We start from the raw sequence: 23,520 nt of genomic DNA, 5'->3' as shown, positions 1-23,520 counted from the left end.
CTCCATCCCTTCCCGTCTCGGCCGAGAGGCTCTCACTGGGTTCCTGGTGCTGTTTGTTGTTAATGCCAGAGTGGTTGTTTGTTTGCCTTGTTTCGCATACTAGTAAAGAAGTGTTACTCTTATCTTCATATTTTTACTTGAGAGCCCCTTTAATTTCAAAATGATTTGGAGGGAAGGAGTTTACATTCTCCATTCCAGAGGAGGCTCCTGCCTTCCCTAGCAGACACCTGTCTTTCAAACCGAGACAGGGTTTCCTGATGAATTCTAGTTGTTGGACTTGTGGAGCTAAAGGATGGTGGGATTAGGAATTTAGGAAAGGGGCTGAACCTCCGTAACAGTGGACATATATTGGTGTGATCTGCAGTGTATTGATGTAATGCCAGTACAGAGGATTGCAGAGTTAATATGTGTATCAAATACGACAGAGTGTAATTACATGAAAATGACCCTTTCAGATGTGTGGAAAAGCAATTTCAAAGGCAGGTTATGTCGTATTAGAGACATTTTGTACCCCAGTGCAGTAATGAAAGGAAGCCTGCACTCCTGATTTGTTTCAGCTTCTCACGGTGTACCTCTGATTCCTGGTAGACACAAATAGCTGGACAAAACTGGGACATTTTGGATGTCTGCCCTTACCTTGCCATGTTTATGAGGTTATTTACTGCTGAACAGAGACAAGAAAATCAATTGGTCATTTACCATGTGAGCAAAAGGACACATACTGGAGGTTCTTCTGGTTTGAAACAAATACAATAAATCTATTCTCTAGCCTGTCATGCTTTATGTAGACATCCTCTCCATCACTGTTTTGTCAAAGTGAAGAAATCTGGTTTTCGACAAGAAATGATTCTGTTTTAGACAAACTTTGGCCTACACTCAGTGCTTCTGCCTCTTTCAATAACAGTGTTAAGTTTTTCATTGATTAGCCAGGAAAGACCTTCAATGTTTAGGATAAGCAATCCTGCTTGTTGCTGAAAATTACAAGTGAAAACACAGAGTCTGGATTTGAAATCATGCAATATTTTTACTAACTCCCATATGTTCACTGAGATGCAGAGAAAAGACTGCAGCACACCCTGAACTGCTGTAAATTAGCATTGCAGTGTAGAGTTGTTGAGTAGCTGATGATCTGCTGCATTCTTTCTTGAACTGCTGATATTATTTAGGTGCCATTTATCAGTATTTCCTGCATGAAGAGTACATGTGCTCTCTTTCTTTAGAAAAACAGTCTGATATTGACTTGCACTCCTTCTGTTTGCTTTGTTAGATGGGTTTGTTTCTACAAGGTACATACAGCAAGTGATAATTAATGTTCACGGTGTGAAATTGCAAACTCTCCTACACATACAACAAAAAGGATGTGTGCTATACATCAAACTACAAAATTAAAGGTTTTTTTGAAGTGGACTCTACCAGAACAAATCTAACTATATTATTGGACTAAGGCTTATGATACATTTTCAGCATGTATAACCTGATACATACAATCGACTGGCAAAATGCATATTGCACATGCCTTTTATATACAGCATCTTTCAAATTCTGGTATCTTTTCTTTAAATCATGAATGAAAAATGGATAGAGAAGCCTAAGCAGGGGAAAAAAAATCACACACTTTTAAAACCTCTGGTACCCTTATAACGTTCTGTTCTAAACCATCTGTGAAATTCTCAAATATAATAAATTTGAAAGTTTTGCTTTAGCTATTCAAATTGGTATATACAACAACTCTTGCCTGCAGACTCAATTTTACTGTCCACTTCCGCCCACCTTACGTAATTATGGACTTCTCTCAGGAACTCTCAGTTCATTATGTACTCACCTATCTAAAACACCACTTTTGAATTGGCTTAATTGCTTCAGTCAGCCACGTCTTAAAAATATCCTATTTGATTATCTCCATAACAGAAAATCTTATTTTCACTGTAAGACTGGAAATGCCAATTGAAATTGTATAAATTCTTTCATGTATATCTGAAAAGAGGTTAACTGCTCAGAAAAAAATAATAATTTTTATTTTTTCAGTTCATTGATTCAATCCACTAACTAGTCAGACATCAAAATGTCTTTCAAAATGTTCATTTTTAAATTACTACCTTTCCCTTGCTTCAGAGGAAAATATATTTCAGGATTAGATTAAAATGTGATCAAATAAATACATACTTTAAAACATTAAAAAGGTTGGTGTTTCTAAGGAATAGAGACTGATTGTAAAATTGAGTTGTTCTGTCTACCTTCAGCAGTTAATCAGCAATGGGAATAGTAACATATTATTGTTAGAATATTTATATTCAAAGAGGAAATGCCAGCCTCTCTAGATAAAAAGAGTGTAATCCAAATCTCTGCTTGCCAAAACTGCTATAAAAATAGTGATGGAAATAGAGTGATGACAAAAACTTAAGTCATCACAAGTCTCTTCAGCTTTTGGGTTTAAAAAGGGTTGCTGAAGTGCCCTTATGTCTAAGAAACAAATCCTAGGACTTTCCTACAAGGTGAAAAAATACTGGCATGTCAGGCCTTAGCTTTTCTGTCCTTGTCAACCAAATAAATTAATGGTATTTCCTTCTTGTTGAGCGGTGTATTCTGGCTTTTTGCAGTCCTGATTCAGGAGTTACAGAGGGAAGCTGCTTTTTCTGTTTTGCTCTGGCTTTTAACCTGGCTTTTTCAAATGCTGTCCTGCAGATACCTTAGGGCCTGACCACAATGTTACTTCTGGAGCTTGGTTTCCTTTCCCCCATGTGAGTTCTTCCTCATATGGGTAAATGTAGCAGTTACAGCACGTTTCAGGACCCCAAAAATGGAGGCAGTTTTCTTAAACGAGGTGGTGTTGCTATATTAGTCACCTGAATAGGTAAGGTGCAAGATTTTGTGGCAGTATTCTATTATTCTAATAAAATCATTTGCAAGGTCAGATCAGCTGTCCCTGTAATGATCTGGGAGACCACAGGTTCCTTGTTTCCTTCTTCTCCCTGTTTCTTTCTCCTGTCTTTTCATTAGGTTTTAATTGCCTGATTGACATCTGTTTCAAGGGGATTTATTGATAGCAATTAATGTCTGGAGATGAAGATTTTCATCCTAATTTGGATTTGTGGACTGCCTTTAATTTGAAAAAGCTATTTAGTTCTGGCTGTCCCTTAGGGAGACAATAGGTGAGGTTACCTGTTGTAAGCTGCAATGATTAGACCACAGTCCAGTTGCTGTGTGTGCGGGCTGAAATGATTGCAACTATTGCACAGCTATCCATAGTTTTATAAAAAAGGAGAAAAAGATGGTTAGAGCATAGGGACGAGGAGGATCTCCATTTTAGTTGTCTTTGAGGCTTTAGGAATATACAAATAAAAGCCACTCTTTAGAGGAAGAGAACCAGGAGAGGCCTGAATCACAGAAGGGAGGAAGGAATTTGTAAAAAGGGAGAACTGTTTAGTCCCACTTTAATAGGCAATGCAATGCAACAGGTCCAAATCTGTGGAGCATAACTGAGAATCCAACAGCAATATCATATATTTGGAGTTGAGATTAGGTCTTGTCGGCTCCCATGTAACTCATCAGTTACATTTTGTCACTGTTTCATTGGAATGGAATCCACGTTGTGCCCTGTGAGAGGGCTTTGTGGAATCATGGCAGTGGAGATCTCATCGGAAAATTGGCATTCAGATATGAATGTGACAGAATGAAAATAATATCAGAATATCGGACCAATTTTCCCAATCTAAACTAAAGTTTTAATACAGGCACACCCATAAATCAGCTGTATTCAAGAAGCATATATCTGAAGTTTATTCAAATTTTTGGTGAGACCTATTTTAGAGGAACACAGTCGTGAAACTGAATAATTTTTTCCTATTTTTTAAATTGTTACCTGAAAGATCTTTTGCCTGAGTTTATAATCATAGAACCATAATTTTTTTAACTGTGCTGTAAATACTTTTTTGAAATGTAACAAGAAAATATCCATTAATGTTAGCAATGCTACTTGAACCCTATTAAGGCATCTTTGACACAAGGGTATAGATGCAGCTTCAGGGCAGAATGATTCACATCTGCCTATATTATCATCTTGATTTACTTTTAATTTGTATTTTATTTTATGATATTACACTACAGCTTAATCTAGGAGGTAATGGGTTATTACAAATCTGTTGAAACACAGTAACAATTCAGTAAATTGTTTTCCCATTGTCATTTACCTTTGACTGTGCAGCCTTTTTGCTGGCAAAAAATAATTGTTCCTATCTGAGTTTGTGGATTTGGAGCCTCAGGTTATATTTTATTCCTTCTCTTGCTTTCTGCCTCTTTTCTCCCTTGAAGTCTTCTGTTTTAACATTTAAACGTTATGCACTCCTATTGTTGAAGATTGAAGTGCTATATAGAAAATCCATTTCTTTTTCTTTCTTGCATGTAGTGTTCCTGTCAGTTCAGTTTAGTGTAACCTTAAAGAAGGGTTTGATTTCAGTGTGTGCTTGATTTCACATTGCCTGTCACTGATAACGAATGTGTCCACAGTGATCCAGAGCTGAATGAATTTCTGTGCTATTTCCTTCCTCAATCTCTTAGATATTAATCTATGATTATAGTTATTTTTCTGACTTTGTCCTCTGACCAGCATTCTCCCATAAATGAAATTAAAAACTGATAGTATTATATTAAAACTAAAACTTTTTATTGGATGTATTTTCCTGAAGTTTAGGATTCAAGAATTGTCAATCACAGATGGAAAATATTTTTCATAACATCAGTTTGCTTATAGCCTCTGAATGTTTTGCTTTTAAATGCATTACACTTGTTTGATCAGTTTTCTTTCCTGATGTGTTTTTGTGGTCTGTAATGCAACAAGTGCTATACCATGTACCAAATGGCAAATCTGCAGTAATGTTTAGTTGTAGCACTTCATCCCAGAAAAATGAGTGAGTGTAGAATGTATCATTAATATGTGCCTAGTTCAGTATGCAATATTTACAGTATCTTTAGTAAATACAGATTCTATTTTTTCTGCCTTTGATTTCTTTAGTTGCTTACATAAAGAATAGTGTTATTAATTTGTAACCTTTAGTTTGACTATATATTACATTTTTAATATCTTAGCCATCTTTTTTTAAGCATTTATATTCCTCTCTGTCCCCACCATCAGTGTACAAATGGACAATTGATATGTGTGTTTTATGCTGTTGTGGAGGTTCTTGTTTTCCCTCAGAGCTATACATCCTACTGTTCTGAAGCAAATCTGTTCATCATTGCCATTATGTGTTTATCCAAGGACAATCATGGAAATATAGAATAATTTAGATTGGATAAGAGCTCGAATATCACTGAGTCAAGCCATTAAGCAAGCACTGCCAATTCCATTACTAAACCATATCTTCAATTGCCACACCTAACATGTTTATTAAATACCTCCAAGGGTGGTGACTCAACCACCTCCCTGGGCAGCCTGCTCCAGTGGTTGACAACCCTTTCTGTGAAGACATTTTTTCTGATACCCAACTTAAACCTCCCCTGGCTGATGCCATTTTGCCTAATCCTAATTGCTTAGGAGACAAGACCAAACTTCTTCAACCAAGTGCCTTTCAGGTAGCTGTAGAAAGCAGTAAGGTCTCCCCAGAGCCTCCTTTTCTCCAGGCTAAACAACCACAGTCAAATCTGACCATTTACCGCAAGAATCCTTGGCAGTCAAAAGGATCTGAAGTAGCCAGGTGGCTCCTTCATGCTGATGACCAGACATGCAACTGTATGAAGTTGTACCAGATACTGTAAATATGATGTATTCCTGTTACTTCATGTTGCTTGGCTGTTTAAAAAGCAGCTGAAGCTTCTCTTTCCATTAAAATTGATTATTGAAAATAAAAGCAAACCCATCAACCAGCCAACCAAAACGCAGCAAATCCAGTAGTTTACCAGAAAAGGATTTTATTTAAGAATTCTCCAGCACAGAAATGATAGTCCAAGTTTCAGGTTATTTTCGCGATGGAGAATTGCTGGTTGATACTTTTGATGAACATGGGTTAAGCTTTCTTGTCTAGTAAGAATTTGTATAGCAAGTGCACACTGATGATGTTAGTGGTACTACCCAAGGTAATCAACAGCATCATTCAAATGTAAATTTTAGAAAATGATTAAATAAATATTCAAATGCATTTTCTTCACAAGCTCTTCTATGAATGTTACAGTGTCTCTTCTCCATTTGCTTCCTGCATGTTCAGGGGATTAAGAATTTTAGTGGTCCTCAACTTTGTATTGAGCAGATTACTATTCACCTTTAATTTCTAAGAAAAGTCACTGCAGCTCTCTGGAAATCTCCCCAAGTCCTACTTGGATTTAATGTAGTGAACTAAGTAATATTATGAAACAGAAAATATTTATTTGTTCTTAAACCAGATTTTTACCTTAGGGTAATGCTGAATTTGTTGACTTAAATCATTGTTAGAAATGGTCTGCACAAATTCAAACTGATGCTGTATGTGGGAGACAGCTGGTTGTCATGGTAACTGTAGTGCAGTTTTTAATTCCACTTGGTGAGTAATGCTAACACAATGTTGCTGAATAGACCATGGCTTAGCAAGTGCAAGTATCTTGAATTCTCCATGTCGGTGTTACAGACTAAGAAAATGCTTTGTTCAGATATTGAACTGCATAATTTTTGGCTTATTGCGTTTCAACAAAGACATTTAAAAAGTGTATCTAAAAAGCTAGAGGATCTCAAACCCATATGGTGAATATGCTTTTGGTGTGGCCCTCAAAGAGCCCCAGCAAGATGATATGATTAGGAGACAGAAAGTAAGACATCTATGACCAGTGAATATGATTTTGTTTTCTTATGACTGTCACTGCATTTTTAATCTGCATCTATTGAAGAAATGTTGGAATATAAAAATTTAGGATGGCAGAAGAGCACAAAATAGCCAATCAATTTTTATTTTTGTGTTTATTTGTGGAAGAAAACAGAAGATTAACTGAAGTTATTTCATTTTGTTAAAGCTGAGACATTCACTTAATGCTGTGCTTAAGAGAAGACCTTTGCTTCTCAGGTTATGTGTCCTATGTGAAAGAAACAAAAGACAATAACTCTAGGTGCTCTAGGTGTAGTTGGGAGAATAGGATCAAAATCCATTTTTTAGTTTGCTAATTATTCTTTTCTAGACCTTCGTAATTACTATAAAAACACTTTTTCTTTATGTTAGTTCATAAAGAAGAATGAGAATACAAATTTTAGTAGAGTCTGTGCCCTTGGCAGCAGTGTTTTCACATCATTGTGGATATACAGAGCTTCCAGGACTCAGAACTCCTGATGATAAAAGTACTTCTCATTGCTGAGATAGACAATTTGGGACTCTGCCAGTTTTTAAAAAATACACTGTCTTTCAGCTAATAATATTAGTTATTAATTTTGTACATGATGTTAGTCCTTGGCATGAGAGACTCAGCTTTTTTCTGTATCGATTTTTTCCCCCCCTTTTCCTACTTGAGCACATTTCTTTCAGATCCTTGCTCTAAATAATTAATTCATACTCTCAGGTACTCATGTCAGCATCTGGTATAGCAGTAGTAAAAGTCCAGAAGTGCATGTGTAGGATTCACCAAAGTGCTCCCATCGAATTTAATGCAGAAAGTAAAACTGGGAAGTCCAGAAGGAAAAGGTAGTGAAATGGTGAAACATATTAAGTTTTTATGTTAGAAAATGAACATTGCTACTTTCCAAAATAAAAGCATATCAGTTTAATAGGAGACTGGAAGTGATTCAGCAAGAATGATAACACACTTTAAAAAAAAGAAAATCCATCAAATGTGGCAGTGGAAGTCCTTGAGAATCTCTGAATTATACACACTGTGGATGCGCCTGACTGGTAAAATAAAGTCCTTTAAAATAAAGGCCTCTGGTAAAAATTTTTGAACACATTAAATATACTGATGCCAGAGGAATTGACCTTTATAGAAAAAGATTAGAAAATCAGTAGAGCAAGAGGGAAAGACCAAGAATATTCAAACCATTGTGAATACTTGCAGTATAACAATGTAAGCCAATTCATTTTTCTACTGATTAAATTGCAAATTTGCTGCTTATATAATTAATTTACAAGACTTTAAAAGTGAACACTTCATGGAATATACACCATTATTTTTAATGAATATGTTGCTGTTGCTTTTTCAATATGCAGGCCCTGCAGCACTAATACTTGAAAACTTCTATTAATTCAAAAGCCATGAGCAAGACAAAAAGGCTATGTTTTCCCATTCAGTCATGTACAGTACACTGAAAACTGAAAGCAGCTTTATATTTGGAAGAATTAAGATAGTTATTTTTCTCTTTTGTTTGATCTAAGAAATGGGAAGAGAAGACTGAGGTGAGTTCTCAGTTATTACTATACAAGTCTCATCTGTGTAACTTTAGGTAGGTTAGCACCTATCTGAGTATTTGAAGGAATCTCTTATATCACAAATCTCTTGCATTATATTAGGAATCCTCGTTCTCAGCAGTCACTGAATGGGAATGAGGAGATTCTCCTCCTGGACTTAGTTCAGACCTCACCTGGATTCAGTCACTGTGTAAGAAGTATCAAGGGACCTCTGGTGTCTGAAATCCAAGGGACTCATTTGACTGAGAGGGAGAGAGTGCACACTGCCCCAGAAATACTACACCATCCTCAGCCAATTTAAACTAGGCATTTTTAAGTGATGAGAGGTGACAAGTACTGATAATGTGTGCAATATTTTAAAGTCTTAATCAGGGGAACATCATCACTATTTCACAAGCAGCTGAGCTACAAAACTTGATTTGACTAGAGGATTAAGATTTTAATTCAGTCAGCTTTCAGAACTAAAATTAAAAAGACTATGTCAAGTGATTATTTATGTGGTAATGAACAAAAAATTGTACAGATTTTAGGTGCTTCCTTAGCATCTGTAAAAGATTAATAAATAAGAGGTAAGTTTCTTCCAACCTTCTTAAACTAACAGGAGTGTATAAAGTGATCAGTAGGTGGTGGAGATCTGGTGTGATGCAAGGTTCACTCAGACTTTACTTCCATTGTGATTGGATTTGGATTTTACTGTGGATAATGCTAGCAAATATTTTTGATTTTCCCATAATTCTGTGACAAAACTCATAGAAAAACATAGTAGAATCAATCAAGGTAGATAGTCCCTAAGCTCTTATTAGAACAGAGGTGTATCCAGATAAACTAGTGGTCTGTGATGAGAACAATGTGAGTACACATGATTCAGCTGGAGGTAAAAGTGTTCTCCTTGGCTCTGAATGTTTTCTGGCTGAACTAAAGGACCAACACCACAGATTTTCACATGAACTACAGACACAATGTGCCTGTGGATGTATCAGTATGCATGGTATTTGGCCAGAGCTGAATTTCAGAGGTGAAATTTTGAATAACATTTCATTGTCATATTGAGCTCAATATCTTGTATTTTGTGTCAGAATCCTGAATATGTGTGTGAGACATAGAGAGCTGGGTCTGGGATTCTGCATGGGAGTGTTGGGCAGTAGCAGCTCCTGATAACTTCAGGCACTGGCAGTAGTGGAGTGTGTCTTCTCCTTCATGCTCAACATCTCAGTTACAAGAATTCTCTGAAAATGTCACTTGCCATCACTGACACACATCCACTTTAGCTCCATGCAGCTCAAGGCCCTTGAGTACTTTCATCCAAATGCAAATATGTCTGTGACACAGAGCCTCTCTTGCTGATGTAACTGCACTCACTTCACTTCCTTTTTTTACATTTCTTCTTATGACATGACCTTTCTGACTGTACTGATAAATTGACTACATGGCTGAAACTCAGAAAGCAAATTATTGTTTTGTCAAGTTGGAAATAAAGATATATCTGTTTTTCAAAATGGAAAAATTAGTTTTGGGACAGGAGGGAAGAAATCATATTTGCTCCTCTTGGGGAGGTGTAATTTCTTGACTATTGTGAGGATAGTGAAATTGTATCCTGCAACAGAAGGAAAGGAGAGGTGACTCTGTATAAAAAGGAACTAAAGGAAAAGGCATCTTTTGCTTTCTTTTTCACATACTTAATTGTCTCTGTATAACAAAGCAAAGGAATGTAGTGATCTAGAAATGTTTGCCTTGCCTAAGTTACAGCTTGCAAGAGTATTGCTGGGTCTGAATTGTTTAATGACTATAGGCAACAGAAATCATTCTTGATGATAATGTCCAAATGATTCAAAATCAGAACATTGAGTTATTTCATGGTCTGAAATTTTTAAATTCACTTCCTAAAGAATCAAAATTCCTAAAATTATTTTCAGCAGTTTCAGCTTTCCTCTGGTATCAGAGAGGGACAATGTTTCAGTAGCCATCAAGCAGCAATATCAGCATTTCATTGCAGTCATGCAGCATCAGAAAAACACTTGGACTTCCGTATATCATAGGCAATGTAGAAGCTCACTTTGTCCCAGGAAAATTGTATCAATATAGTTTATTAAAAAATTATTTTTAAAAAACGAATATTAAAAAACCCCCTTTTTCACTACATTCCCACTTAAGTTACTAGATGAACTTTATATTTATTTAACGTGAATATCACGTCAATGAAATCAGAAGTCCTATCATCTTGTATGATTAAATAATTGCAATGTACATTCATTGAATTCAGTTTTGAATTACTATATTACCTAATAGTTGCATCACTCTCTACTCATAATTGTATCAATACAAATTATCCAAGTCTTTAGAAAAATTGTAATGTCTGTAATGGTATGTATGCACTCTACTAAAATGCATATGAATTTTGTTTAGTGTCAAGTAAATTTTCTCATGCATAGAAGCCACAGAGTAGCCCATCTCCTTTTAATCAAATTGTGCCTCTCCAACTTTAGAAATAACTTTGGAAATAACTTTGTCTGACTGTTGGGAAATATTCTTTGTCCTCATTCATAATATTTTGTTATAGATGATAATCACTAAGCTATGCAGAAATACTCTTATGAGGTCTACATTAACACAATTCACCTAGATAAAAAAATAAATTAAAAGTTACCATGGCAAAAAAACTTATGTATGCCAGAATTCACATGATTCCTTTTTCTAAACTGGTAATATTTATGTGCAATTGAATTTGGTGGTCAATGAGCTGTAGAAGATATTTTGGTTAGTTAGGTATTCTGTATAATTATGATGTCCCTCCTAAGATCCATGGAGATAGCTTTGCAATTATGTAGCTGAAAGTTCCACATAGACAGCTCATGAAATTGTTTTGTTGTCCTTATATTTTCAAATTCTAGCAGTTTATCCATCCCATCCTCTGAGTTCATCTGCAACAGCTAAAACCACAGTACCAGTGTAGTAAACTTGAATATTCTAATGATCTTTCCTGAAAAAATTAATACATTTAATGCCTGAAGATTAATTGAGCTTCTAAATAAAAAGAGAAAATTCTCCTTCATCACAGGCTGTTTAGAGCAAAATGCAGCATTTCTAGAAGCTAATGCACCCCTGACAGGCCCAGTGAACCAAACTCCTGACAGGATGAGTTTTCCTGTAGAGTGCACTGCCAGAAGCCATACTTTTTAAAAATGAAGCTGCAGTGAGTCTCTGTAGGTCCACAGCTCATAGTGTGAATGTTGGAGTGCGTGTAAAATCCTTTAAGACTTCACTGATCATCCCCAAAACCCTAATAAATTCTAACTGATAACTCAGAGGCCACCCTTACGAACTCTTAAATTCCCAGGAAGGTGAATTTTCTGCCTTCTTTGGCATAACTTTTTGCAATATGGCAAGTCAGTTGTGGACTCTGAATTGAAGGCAGTCATGTAGTTCTGCCTGAAAAAGTTTGTTGCCTGCAGCTCTTACATGTGTCAAGCGTGTTTTCAAAAGACTTGTTTCTCAAAAAATAATATAATTTTCCCACTTTTTTATCACACTTTTTTCCTACTGTGTCTTTATAGGGTTTTTTTACTCTTTTTCTTCTCAGGTGAGATTTTTATGAGCTCTATTAGCTATATATTGGGGATGTAAGTAGAAAGTTCAAAAATTCTTTTAATCAGGAAATTCAGGAGCTCTTAGAAGGAATTTTAAACACTTCTTGTAAAACAGAGAAACAAATCAAACCTTTCTAACTTCATTTTGTAATTCTGTCGTAGAGCTTTCAAATACTCTCTCAAGAGTAGATAATTTTCTGTGTCCATAATGCCTGAAAAGTATCCCACCCTCTCAGTTATAAAGGGTAGGAAATATTTCCGTATTTTGAGTCTGCATTTTTGCTCTTGGCTCATGCCCCTATTTGTCCTTGTGCTCATCCTGGCCATTTGCTTACATGACTTTCATTTTGCCAGGCTAACAAAGCTAAGCTCCTTTATTCTTCCCTTGTGAAAGAAATTATTAAGGGTGATCCTAATAACCATCCTCTACATCCATTCTATTCTGGACTGACTTTTCCTCAGCCGAGTTGATCAAAATTGTGTATTATATTTCTGATTAGGCCTTCAAAATCAGAATATTTACATGGAAATGAGTCATCTTGTATGTTCTGGATTGTATTTGTTGTCTTTTTTTAATTTTTAAATCATAGTGGCTCTGAGTCATCCTGTGATCCACCAGTGCTTTCACATCCTTGTCCTTATCTTTTGCTTTCCAAAGTGGCCTGTTTCATCAGCTTATAATAGACAGTCTCATTATAAATATGTAAAACATGATTTAGAACATTGTCTTAGATGACATTCCTCTTTGTTTCAAGGTCATCAAGCGAAAATTGGAAGTCTTTAAGCTGATTTTCATGCAAACTTTGGATATATTCACTCCAGCCTGTTTTCTCCTTTCAAAGTAAATAATTTATCAATGTTATCAATTGTAGCTTGTTCCTTATTCACCTGAACCTAATTGCTCCTAGTTCTTAATGTCACAAAAGAAATCAGGTGAATTGTATTGCCCTGTCTGGAAAAATAGTTACCAAGAATTATCATTTGGGTCTGGCACTATTTGCCTTTGGTAAGCGTACTTTGTCTCCATTCACATCCTTTTTCTTTAAATTCTCTTTTTTTTTTTTAATCACGTTTTCCTTCACAATAGCTCTTTAACAGGTCAGCTGTTGCTTGTAGATTTGCACATATTTTCACTTTCTTAGAAAGTTTAGAAGATGTTTAAAATATGAAATATAAAATCCTAATGTGGAGAATTTTGGATTTTACTTTTATCAGAAAAGGGCTACTGATAATTGGATTTCCAGATTATTCTACATTATCAGCTTTTCTAAAATTTCAGTGCTGTTTGCTAAATCTATTTCTATAGCGTGACTCTAGAAAACTTTTTATTAGTAATTAGGGACAACTTCAAAAATTAAGATTTTTTTGTATCTTTTGATGCAATTTTCATATATTTCTTATTGATGCCACGTTTTCACTGTGCATAAAACCACATTTTGTGCCTGGCTAGAACAAAGATGTCTTGGACTCCATACTTTGTTTTCCAGATATTGAGATGGATGTGCACTACAGAATTACTACATAATGACTTTATCACATAATAACCCCAACATGCATAGCAATTTTGTCTCAGTAGTCGAGTGATTTTATGCTGCATTTTTGGAAGTATTGCTTCATTTCATCCTGGGAATCTATATAAACTTTGCTTTTCACCTGCTAGTCATTCCTGAGCCTTTCCAGACTTGTGTTTAAAGAGCACTCTGGAAATCGCAGTTAAACAATGACAAATTCGTAGCAAGATTATGTAGGTAAGTTAGCATGGCTGGGGAGCTCCTGCTTCCCTTGCTTGGTATCATCCTATTAAAAATAAAAAATACAATCCTGTTTCTTTAGCACCTGGCAAGTTTCTTGCCTTGTATGTGCATTTTCAAACTGGCATTGTTTTCATTATATTTACGAAACCTTTATTTGGTACTTTCCCATCTGGTCTAAATTTTACAAGGCTTTTTGTTGATACTTTTCATAACAGAAAAAGAGATCAGAACTCATGAACAGACTACCTAAAGCCTCACAGCACTGGGCCAAATGCCTGTCCTTATCTCATATATTTTGTGCTGAGATAATTACAAAGGAGTGTTGTTTAGACATCTACCAGGAGAGGCAGCTGAAAAAACCCAATTGTGCCTCTTCTTATTTGTTAACAACTAAACCTTCAACATAAACCATAAACTGAAATCTTCCATTGCATCTAAAGATCTGCTGTCATATTTGAGGGACTAAATAAAATCTATTATACACATATAAATACTTTATTTGCTTGATTTTATTATGATGAGCACACTGTTAACTCAGTACATATTTAATAATACAGCTATTACCTATAGAGCTTTGTTTCTGCTCTTTTTTTTATGGTAACTTTAAATAGCTTGTGCCTATTTTGGCAGCACCCTTGTATCTTTAATAATTTAATATATGGTGTCTTGCATCTGATCTCTACACCACCTTATCAGATTCTTTGAAATCTGGAAACAGTGAAGCTGCTTTTCCAGTTCTTCTCAAGGTTTTAGGTGAATTAATTTACTCTTTTTCTTTTCCCCTCCAGACTTCCTCTGACCTGTTGTTAGGATGCTGGTTTTTAAGTTGAGGAAATTGCTGACTGGAAAAATATACCTTACGACTGTTCTGAGGAGTAGGAATTGGATGGTTTCCTATGAAATATAGTTTACCTTAAATGGAAATACTGTGGTTGAACTCAAAAATTAATCTAGTACCAAGGCATACAAAAGAAAGAGTTAATGAAAATAGTTTGATTTTTGTCATTCCACAGTGGTTACCAAGTAGGGTTCTTGACAATGATAGTTTGATAATGAATTTGATTTCTCAGTATTATGCTAAATTTTAGACAAATAGAACACTGTAATGGGAAAGCAAAGCTTCAAGGGTAAATGGGAGCAGGTCTCTTAAAGGAATTATGAAAGTGGAAGGGCCAACATATCACAGGCACCTAAGGCAAGAGGCTGTCTTTCCTAAACACTTAAAAACTCCTTGTTTTTAAATGCTAGCACTGATTATAAGGAATGGACTGCTACCAGAATAAAACTGCCTAGGGAACAACTTCACTTTAAATCTTTCATTTTTCCCTTAAAAGATTTTTAATAAGGGTCACACATGCATGAGTTGCAAGAATTCCAAGCTTCTGTAGCTCTCAATATCCTGAGGACCATTTTCTCTTTAAAATGAGATTTTTCATTCAAGTTTAAAACTTTTAGAATGCAGTTGGATTTATTGGTTCTGTTTTGGTGCCTCAGATATTTTGAAAAATTACACACACACACAGGTCTAAAATGGAAACAAAACCCAAAATTTCAAAAGTACTTACAAAACTGTGCTACCCAAATTATGGTTCGGAGTGTTTAAAACAACCTTTCATGCTGCTTTTTGGAAATTTGACCAGGTTCCAGGAAGTCCTAGGAGCCAGGAGTCCTAGGAGGCCTCCCAGAAAATCCTAAGAGCTGGTTTAGAGCTGATAAGCCCTCTTTCCCTGGCTGCAGGTCACACAGGAGATTTTCAGATATCTGAGCAGATGACATGGAAGACACTTCAGAGGGTTTGAAATTTGCATCATTTCTATCATATTTATGTGCAAATGGGTGGATGTCTGTGAATAGCTTTCATTTTAAAATACGGGTATTTTCCAGAAGAAAAATGCTCTTTAGAAGAATCTGCCCTGTGTTCAGGATTCCCTTTTTCTAATCAATGCCAGTACAATCCATTTAATAGGACTAAAAGTGAAATGGAGTCATGATGGGATTATTGACATTCTGTTTTGGAAACACTCACAGAATGTCTAAATCCTGACTGGTGAATTGCTGACACAAACTGTAAGCTTTTCCAGGAAAATATGAGATGCCAGTGCTGACCTGTCATTGTAAAAGCTGCGGCTCCTATAGTGGGTCTGTATTATTTTTTCCCTTCTCAGAGATGCAGGCAGCTTTTTGCCACTAGAATGCTCAGAAATTTTAGTTCATATGCAATGTGGTGATATGGTGCCCAAATAAAAAAAATTAAAATGAGATGGTCTATATGAATTTTGAAGCACCTGAGGCACAATAATGCTGTCATTGGTTTTAGTAATATGTGTTGGTATTGTATTTCATCTCTGAACTTTGGAGCATCTTACAGGGCAAAATAAATGCCATAATTTTTATCTCACTTAAGTGAGAGGGAAACTGAGGCAAGAGTGGGGACCTGACTTACATTTCACCTCACACAAAGTTAGCAGAATACAAGACTGAACCTTCAGTCAGGTTCCTCCATCCTCTACCACACTAATAGGAACTACCTCAGTGCTCAGATCAGTTCCACATCCCTCTCATGTGAATAATGAGTAATGAATAATATTGAAAATTCTCACACATCTTAGATAAAAATAATGTGTTTATTCATATTTTTAAACAGCATTGTGAATGTGTGGGCCTTCTCACTGTGCATTTTTCATTAATATTCTACCACAGGATCTTGTTGGCAGGCATGTTGCTGTAGCAGACAGTTGGATGTTTAATTTTGAGGAATTTCTAAGCAAATATTTGATGTGCAGCAAGTAGTTTGAGTTTATGTGTACATTTGTCCAGTTAAGGAATACCCTGTCCCTTTGCCTTTCACTCCACCAGACCGACTGCACTCAAAAAAAAATTGAAGCAACAGGTAATATAAGTGGGCAGTATTTGCAATAAAATTGTACTCCAGGAAGTGACTGTAGGCAATTATTTAGTGAAGTTCATTAAATAGTTTGTGTTATGGTTATTCACATTCATTTTGAGCAGACAACAAGGGAAAAATGCTCTCCTGAAGTCTGAGCAGGAAAACGTTTTCTGTAAATGTGTCTTTTTTGTCAAGTAAATAATTTGATGTTGCTGCACGTTTGAGATTTGCTCAGTCAGCCCGAGCAGTGCAACCATTCCACACTAATTCCATTTGTGAGCTATGTGCAGCTTCTCTTCCCTGCATTCGCCCTTGCCCCTGTGATGTGGAGCTGTAACCTGTGGGAAGGGTTGGGGCACGGTGGGCAGGTTCCCCAGTCCCTGCTGTGTGCTCAGGGTCTCTGTGGGCAGGGGCTGAGCAGGGCTGGATGGGGTGGGTTCAGCCTGGTCCTGCCCCAGCTCCCTGAGCTTCAGCTGCTGCTCCCACCTCCCCAGTCCCACAGGCCAGCTCTGGCTACACCATTACTTCTTCCCATCAGTATCAGTAAATCTCAATGGAGAAGCAATTAGAGAACCACAATAAATTAGATGATTTCCCCTCTTAGCAAAAGTGCCATAAACCTGTTGTTTTCTCTGGTTTGTGTAGGGCTGCTTTTGTCAAGTCATAGCACATTGTCGCTTAACCCAGTGCCTTTAGCTGTTGGCTTCATTATCATAAGCTTATTCATATGCTTCTAGCTTTCTCTTTTTGTGTATAATGAGTAATTAGTGTAATTTAATATGTCATCATTGTTGCTTTTTCCAGCACAGAATAATAATAAAAATCCAGTATAAATGTAAAGTTAATCACGCTGTAACCTCTCTTACACTTCTGTACATCTTCACATAAGTCCTCTAGAGTGATCTGAGGTTTGTTAAATAACACTTTTAAAAAACTCTGTGCATACTTTTTGATAGTACATTTAAGGCCAAATAGTATCATCAGGAGTTCAGCATATGCAGATACTTGGGATATCATGGAGTAAAATATGTCTTTTTCAGAAGCATGAGATAAAGCCAATTATAACAGCTTTAGTGAATTAGACAGTGGGAACAATCTCAGGATGAGTGCTTGATGTTTAGCTCAGTTAATACCAATTAAAGCCTTCATAATAATTTAAAATTCTAATGTAAAAATGTTCTGTTGCTATTTGCTCTTTTTTTCCTGAGTGCTTTTAATGAGCAGCATCGCTAGATTGAATACTTACTTTAAAAAGGATGGTTTTGCCCTTTTACTGTTAAAAATCTGAAAACCTTCTGAAAATACATATACAGGGTGTAAGGAAATGGTGTACAGAAGTCTTTATCTCTTTATTTAAACATCCAAATGACATCACAGAGTACTCGTGCTTTTCTTCCATATTTATTGCGTGGTCACTAGATGCTTCTCATACTCATTTTAGTTTGCTGATATTTGTTACACCTTTTATCTTTCACATGTGTATTTCTCCTAGCACATGGATGTATATTAATGTCGTGTTTGTTTATATGGTTGTGAAGATCATTGTTTTACTTCTGAAATAGGTAGTGCACATGTGCTATGAGCAAACTGTGGTAATCTATGTAAATTATGTGCACAGAGCCACTCTGCCCTTGGGGGAAATGCAAATTAGAACATTTTGTAGTTTGTTTGTTTTTAAATACATACACTTTTCACATCAAGGCTCAGGACAGACTCCCTGTTTATTTTCCCATTGCTCATCATTTGTTATTCCTTGTAAATATCTCCATCTTTAATGATTAGTTTGCTACTTTGGCAGGAAAAAAATGCTTGAGGAGTGAAGTCCTCAGAATATAACGTTTGGTGTATTTTATAGCTCTGCTGTAAGGGATTTATCTGCTTGTAAAAGGGTATAGAATACACGACTCAAAGCCATTATAGTGATCTGACAGTCTTCATTCATTTTCTCCCAATGTTGTCTTGTTTTCTTCTTTTACATTAGTGTTTGTAATATTTTTCAATCCTGCATGACTAAAATATAGTTAACTTATTTTCCTTATATGAAACAAGGAAAAGCATTTTCCTAAACTGTGTTGTTTGCTGCACTTGCAGTTCTCTGCAGATGTAATTTGTTTTAATAATAAAATTATTTTTATACTCTTTAAGTACCCTTTCGGAGAAATGTTTTAATGTAAGTTGTCTGATTCTATTTTAAGTGAAGGAGAAAACCTGGTAGAGGTTGTCTCTTTAAATCAGATCTGCAGTGTTGATGGACCCTCTAGCAGGCACGGTAAGAACCATTCTCACCTCTGCAGCAGGGAGCTTGACCATATAGAGTCTCACATTCAATCAAAACGTTTTCCCTTTTAATATGCACTGTACCAATCCTATTCCCATGGTTACAGCCCGTGCTTCTTTGGTTGCTTCCAGTCTGTTGGAAAAGGAAGGCAGCATACATTTCTTGTACAGGAGTTTAAAACATCATGAAAGCAACCCTGTTGTGATTTGCATTTTAAATGTTTCTTTTTTTTTCTCATTGTACAGAATGCTGTAGCAGTAGCTTCAGTTCATTTGCCACAGTCTGTCTTCTCTCAGTCTTCAGCCTGGCAATCTGTTGATAACTCCACTTGCAAGCTACAGTTTATTGTCTTTCGGAATGGAAAACTCTTTCCTAGCACAGGAAACTCATCAAATCTCGCAGATGATGGGAAACGTAGGACGGTTGCCACACCAGCTGTTTTTGCTAAAATAGGTGAGAAGCTGCTATGCATTATTTTCTTTAATCTAAAAGCTACGGTATACTTGCTTGTGTAAAGAATAGAGGGGTAGAGTATGCAGTGTGCTGAGAGGCTGGAAACAGTCTCTGTTCTTAGTACAGTGTTTGCAATTGTTCCTATCTGCACGATTTTATTCAGATTGTCCTGCAAATAAAGAAATGCCCTTGCACTACGACTAGAATGCAAATTCTGGGCTGCTGTTTGTTGACTGTGTTGTTACAGATGCTTGCTTCTTACAGCTATCGGACAGAACCGTGTTTTACTCTTTACAATTGCAATGTTAATGTCCTAGATAGTAGTAAAAATAAGGCTTTTGGAGTGGGAGTAGTGCCCTGTTGCATGTATCAATACTCAGCAGGATACTTTCTGATACAATGGGTGTAAAGCAGGTGTTAAAGACTTTTGTCTAAATCACATACATTGTATGTGCTAGTGAGTCATTATTTTGATTAATTACTCACCCATGCAATTTTACTAATTTTGTCCGATACTCAATAGTGCTCTCATTTCTATTAACATTTTTAAATGTTTGAATGTGACTTTCAAAGTGCAGAATTGTCTCAGCTATTAATCATGCCACGAAACTGAGCCGTTTCTGCAGTTACATGGGCAATAATGTAATACTGGTCGTAACTGAAGAAACTGAAACAATAAAAGAGGTCTCTTTTGTGAGGAATGATTAGATCATTTTGACACAATATATGATTGAAATGTTCAGATTTATTTTTACCATTGCAAACTTCTCTGATGTGAGCACTACCTTTGATTTTGATCATTAAGGTTTTATGTCCAGTGGCTTTTTCCCCCGTAGTTTAGCGTATCTGATCTCTTTACAGAGCATTCGTCACTAAAGGGTTTTCAACTCCGTCTCTCTGATTCAGTTTGTTCCTTTTGCAGATGGGTGCAGTTTTGGAAACCTCACCAGCCCTCTTACTATAGGATTGAGGCACTTTGCACGGGGTGTAGACCCCATTGCAGCCTTCTGGGATTTTGACCTTCTAGATGGACATGGAGGCTGGTGGGGAGAAGGGTGCCACATAATTAGTTCTGCAGGCAATATTACCACCATTCAGAGTACACACTTCAGTAACTTTGCAGTGCTAATGGTAAGTATATGACTTAGCAAATATACCTATATTTTTCTCTCTTTCTCTTTTGCCATACATTTATGTTCTTTTTATCTGCATCTGTTTCATTCTGACTTGTCAGTAGCTGACCTTCTGGGTTTTTATGATGTGTAGTATAAAACAGTCTAAAAGTAAGTTGCTTAACTGCTAGTAAGTGAATGATCCTGGTGGTCAGTTTTAATATCCTGAGACAGGCCTAATCAGAAATGACATTAACTTCAGTCTTATAAATGAAAGTTCCATCAAGGAATGATTAGTACATAATGGTTATAAATTATAGGACAGGGTTTAAAAATGTATACTCCTGTGTGCTTTTACATCAGCACATCTCAGAGGCTGGTCTGCTTTTGTTCCTGCCCTGCACTGTGTTGATCATACTAATTAGTTGCAGGCATACCGCAATGTTGAATCATTTAATAAATGGAGAGTAATAACATCTTCTGCTCTTTTAAGTATGGACAGAGCTGTCCTTGTTGATTCTGTAGGAGTTTTGGTTTGTATGCCAATGCTGATAGCCTACGTATGAAACTGCTGTTTGTGAGGAAAAATATTCCTGTGCAGTGCTAACACATCAGCTGCTTTGCTCTGTTCTCAGTCACACTTACAGTTCCCATTGCAGTTATTTAACTAACCTGCTTAACAGAAAGTTACCTTCATGAAAGCAAAAATATAATGCATACAATAATGAACTGTTATTGTCAGGGACTAAAGGAAAGCGAACAAGAAACTGAAAGGTTTCTAAGCTTTAGAAAATACTTGCACTCTTAAAAATATTTTTTATAAACCAGTTGAAAAAAGATTAGGCATGTGTCCTATTAATACTAGATTGCTCTTGAATGCTGATGCATGATTGCACTGTAGATGCTGCTTGTGTACATTACAGAAATGTTTATAGTTGAGTAAATAATGTATTGTGTGTGTGTGTAAGGGACAGCAAACACAGGCGACAGGAATTGCGAGGACGTGTGCAGAGAATACCAATCTGCTGCTGTCAGATGGAGCCCAGATGGCAGCCAATCATAGCACAAAGCTGTGGTGCCCACGAGTTAAATGCAGATATTATCGTCCACTTTGTAGGAACTGATTTCCCTGAGACTTAGTTGAACATATTTTCACCCATTATAGAATTGTTCAGAATTTAAGAGCTGTTCGTCAGATTTGATGGCATCAAATATACCCCATTTTCTACAGCTCCTATGAGTTCCCTTTTCCTCCAGCCTCTTGTTTCCCAGAATGTGAATCATAATTTTGCTTTGATGATGTTTTTCTAAATTAATTAAAGAAAGCACCTGTTGACTTTGCAGGTGCCACACCCAAAATGGCTTCCTCCTTCTTCAACTGCTTGAGTTCAGGCTGTTGTTCTTGAACTTTGAGTAGTTACTAAATGTTAATTAACTGTTTTCAAGCAACCAATTCCATCGTTTCTTTTTGTTTGGAAAGTTGAATACTGGCACAAGGGCTGCAGTTAATTTTTGGTTTGTAAAGCCCATTTTTCTCTGATAAGATGTAGGAGATGGGTTTTTCTACAGCTGTAAAGGCAACTGAGGCACTTTTTACTGGAGCTTTTGTATCTGGTCTGTAATTCTGCTTTAGGCCTTGTGTTTGGTTATGAGAATTTGACTTTGCTTTTTTTCATGTGGGCATCTTCCAATTTATCTGTGCAAGACAAGAAAGAGGAACCTTAGACTCACCCTTGCCTTGCAATTTCTATGGCAGCAAACAATAGGATATGTTTCTTAGCTCATGTTTCACAGTAACTTTTAAGGAAAAGGATGACAAGTAATTTTAAAATATACATATATAAATATGCACACACACAAATTCATTTTCCAGCCAGTATCTTTCCAAACAGATAATGGAAATTTTTTGTAGCTTCATTATGCCCAAACATTTTTATTTAAGTATTATTTCTTAATCACTGTTTTGTAAAATAAAGTCAAAGATTATTATATTTAATAGAAACTATGCTTTTCTGGGCAGTTCAGTTCTCATACCAGAAATGAGAAATACTTCATTGTTCTTCATCGTTATTTATAAAATGAACAGTATAAAGTGCCTATGTGCATCTTAATAATTCATATCTAAATGCCTAATATATTTCAAAATACCAAAAAACCATCAGCAAATTCAAAATACCTGACATATGGTGTGTAGCTAATGAAATTAGCTACAATATCATGATACATGTCATTAATCTGTAATTCTCTAATCTGTTAAACAACAAAAATTCATAATTGATTATTATGGTTTGGGGTAATTGCAGAAAACTGAAGTAGTATCTGTAAACTAAAAAGCACCATTAAAGCTTTACATTACCATCAGAATCGTGTACATCCTGCTGTAGATTAAGTTGAAACAGAAGTCTCAGTCAATCCAACTGTCCATTTTGTAGTTAGTACAGCACATATTCTGATTTCTCACCTTTTTAAATAGTAAGACAAAGTTTCCTAAGGTGCTTTCATGGAAGTTGTTTATGTCAATATAACATGAAAAGGGTTAAAGTAAAGGTTTTTTAGAGTCCTTTTTTTAGAAAGGCAGCAATCAAGGATTTATCAACTACGATTGATAATTAATAAGCATGAGCATACTTCAAGTGAGAGGAGTCATGTAGAGCCATTTGATTTCTCTCTGTGACAGTTGTTCAAGTGATGTCAGTGAGAGAGAAGGTATAGTTTGGAGGTTGGGTTGGAAAGGAGGTACAAGCTCCCTCCCTCACTGGCCTCTCACTTTGCTCTGGGTTGGGCTGGCAAATAGAAGTAAAACAATAGAGTCAGACATAATAGAGCATTGTTTTTCTGATAATGTTTTGAGTAGTGTGTCCTAGAGGTGAGAGTGAAATACTGTGAACTACCTCCCACTTTATATTCCTGCCTTTTACTTCATGTGCTGTGTGTTTAGAACAGTTTTCTATTTTGTCTTTTCTGCTGTTATCTATAGGAGGTGGAGAGTTGGTTACAGTCTAGTTTCTTTTGGAGGTGTCCAAAGGCCTCTAGGGTCCTGAACTCTGCAATATAATTTTCTATTTTAGAGTAAAATCATTAATTTATATACTTTGAAGCTTTGT

General features: G+C 36.1%; 1 protein-coding gene across 1 annotated transcript in view; it reads left to right on the top strand.

Moving 5' to 3' along the window:
- LOC310912352 (adhesion G protein-coupled receptor A3-like) overlaps nt 1-23,520 on the top strand; it is a 253,587-nt gene that overhangs the window by 185,881 nt on the left and 44,186 nt on the right. Inside the window, exons 13-14 of the mRNA XM_083866869.1 lie at nt 19,097-19,304; nt 20,227-20,435. Of these exons, the coding sequence (XP_083722995.1) occupies nt 19,097-19,304; nt 20,227-20,435 (417 nt within the window). The remainder of the gene's footprint in view (nt 1-19,096; nt 19,305-20,226; nt 20,436-23,520) is intronic.

This window comes from Zosterops lateralis (assembly GCF_965231275.1).
Source record: "Zosterops lateralis genome assembly, chromosome: 8".
Taxonomy (NCBI): Eukaryota; Metazoa; Chordata; class Aves; order Passeriformes; family Zosteropidae; genus Zosterops; species Zosterops lateralis.
The sequence above is the reverse complement of the archived record's forward strand: the minus strand, read 5'-3'. Positions and strand labels throughout refer to the sequence as shown.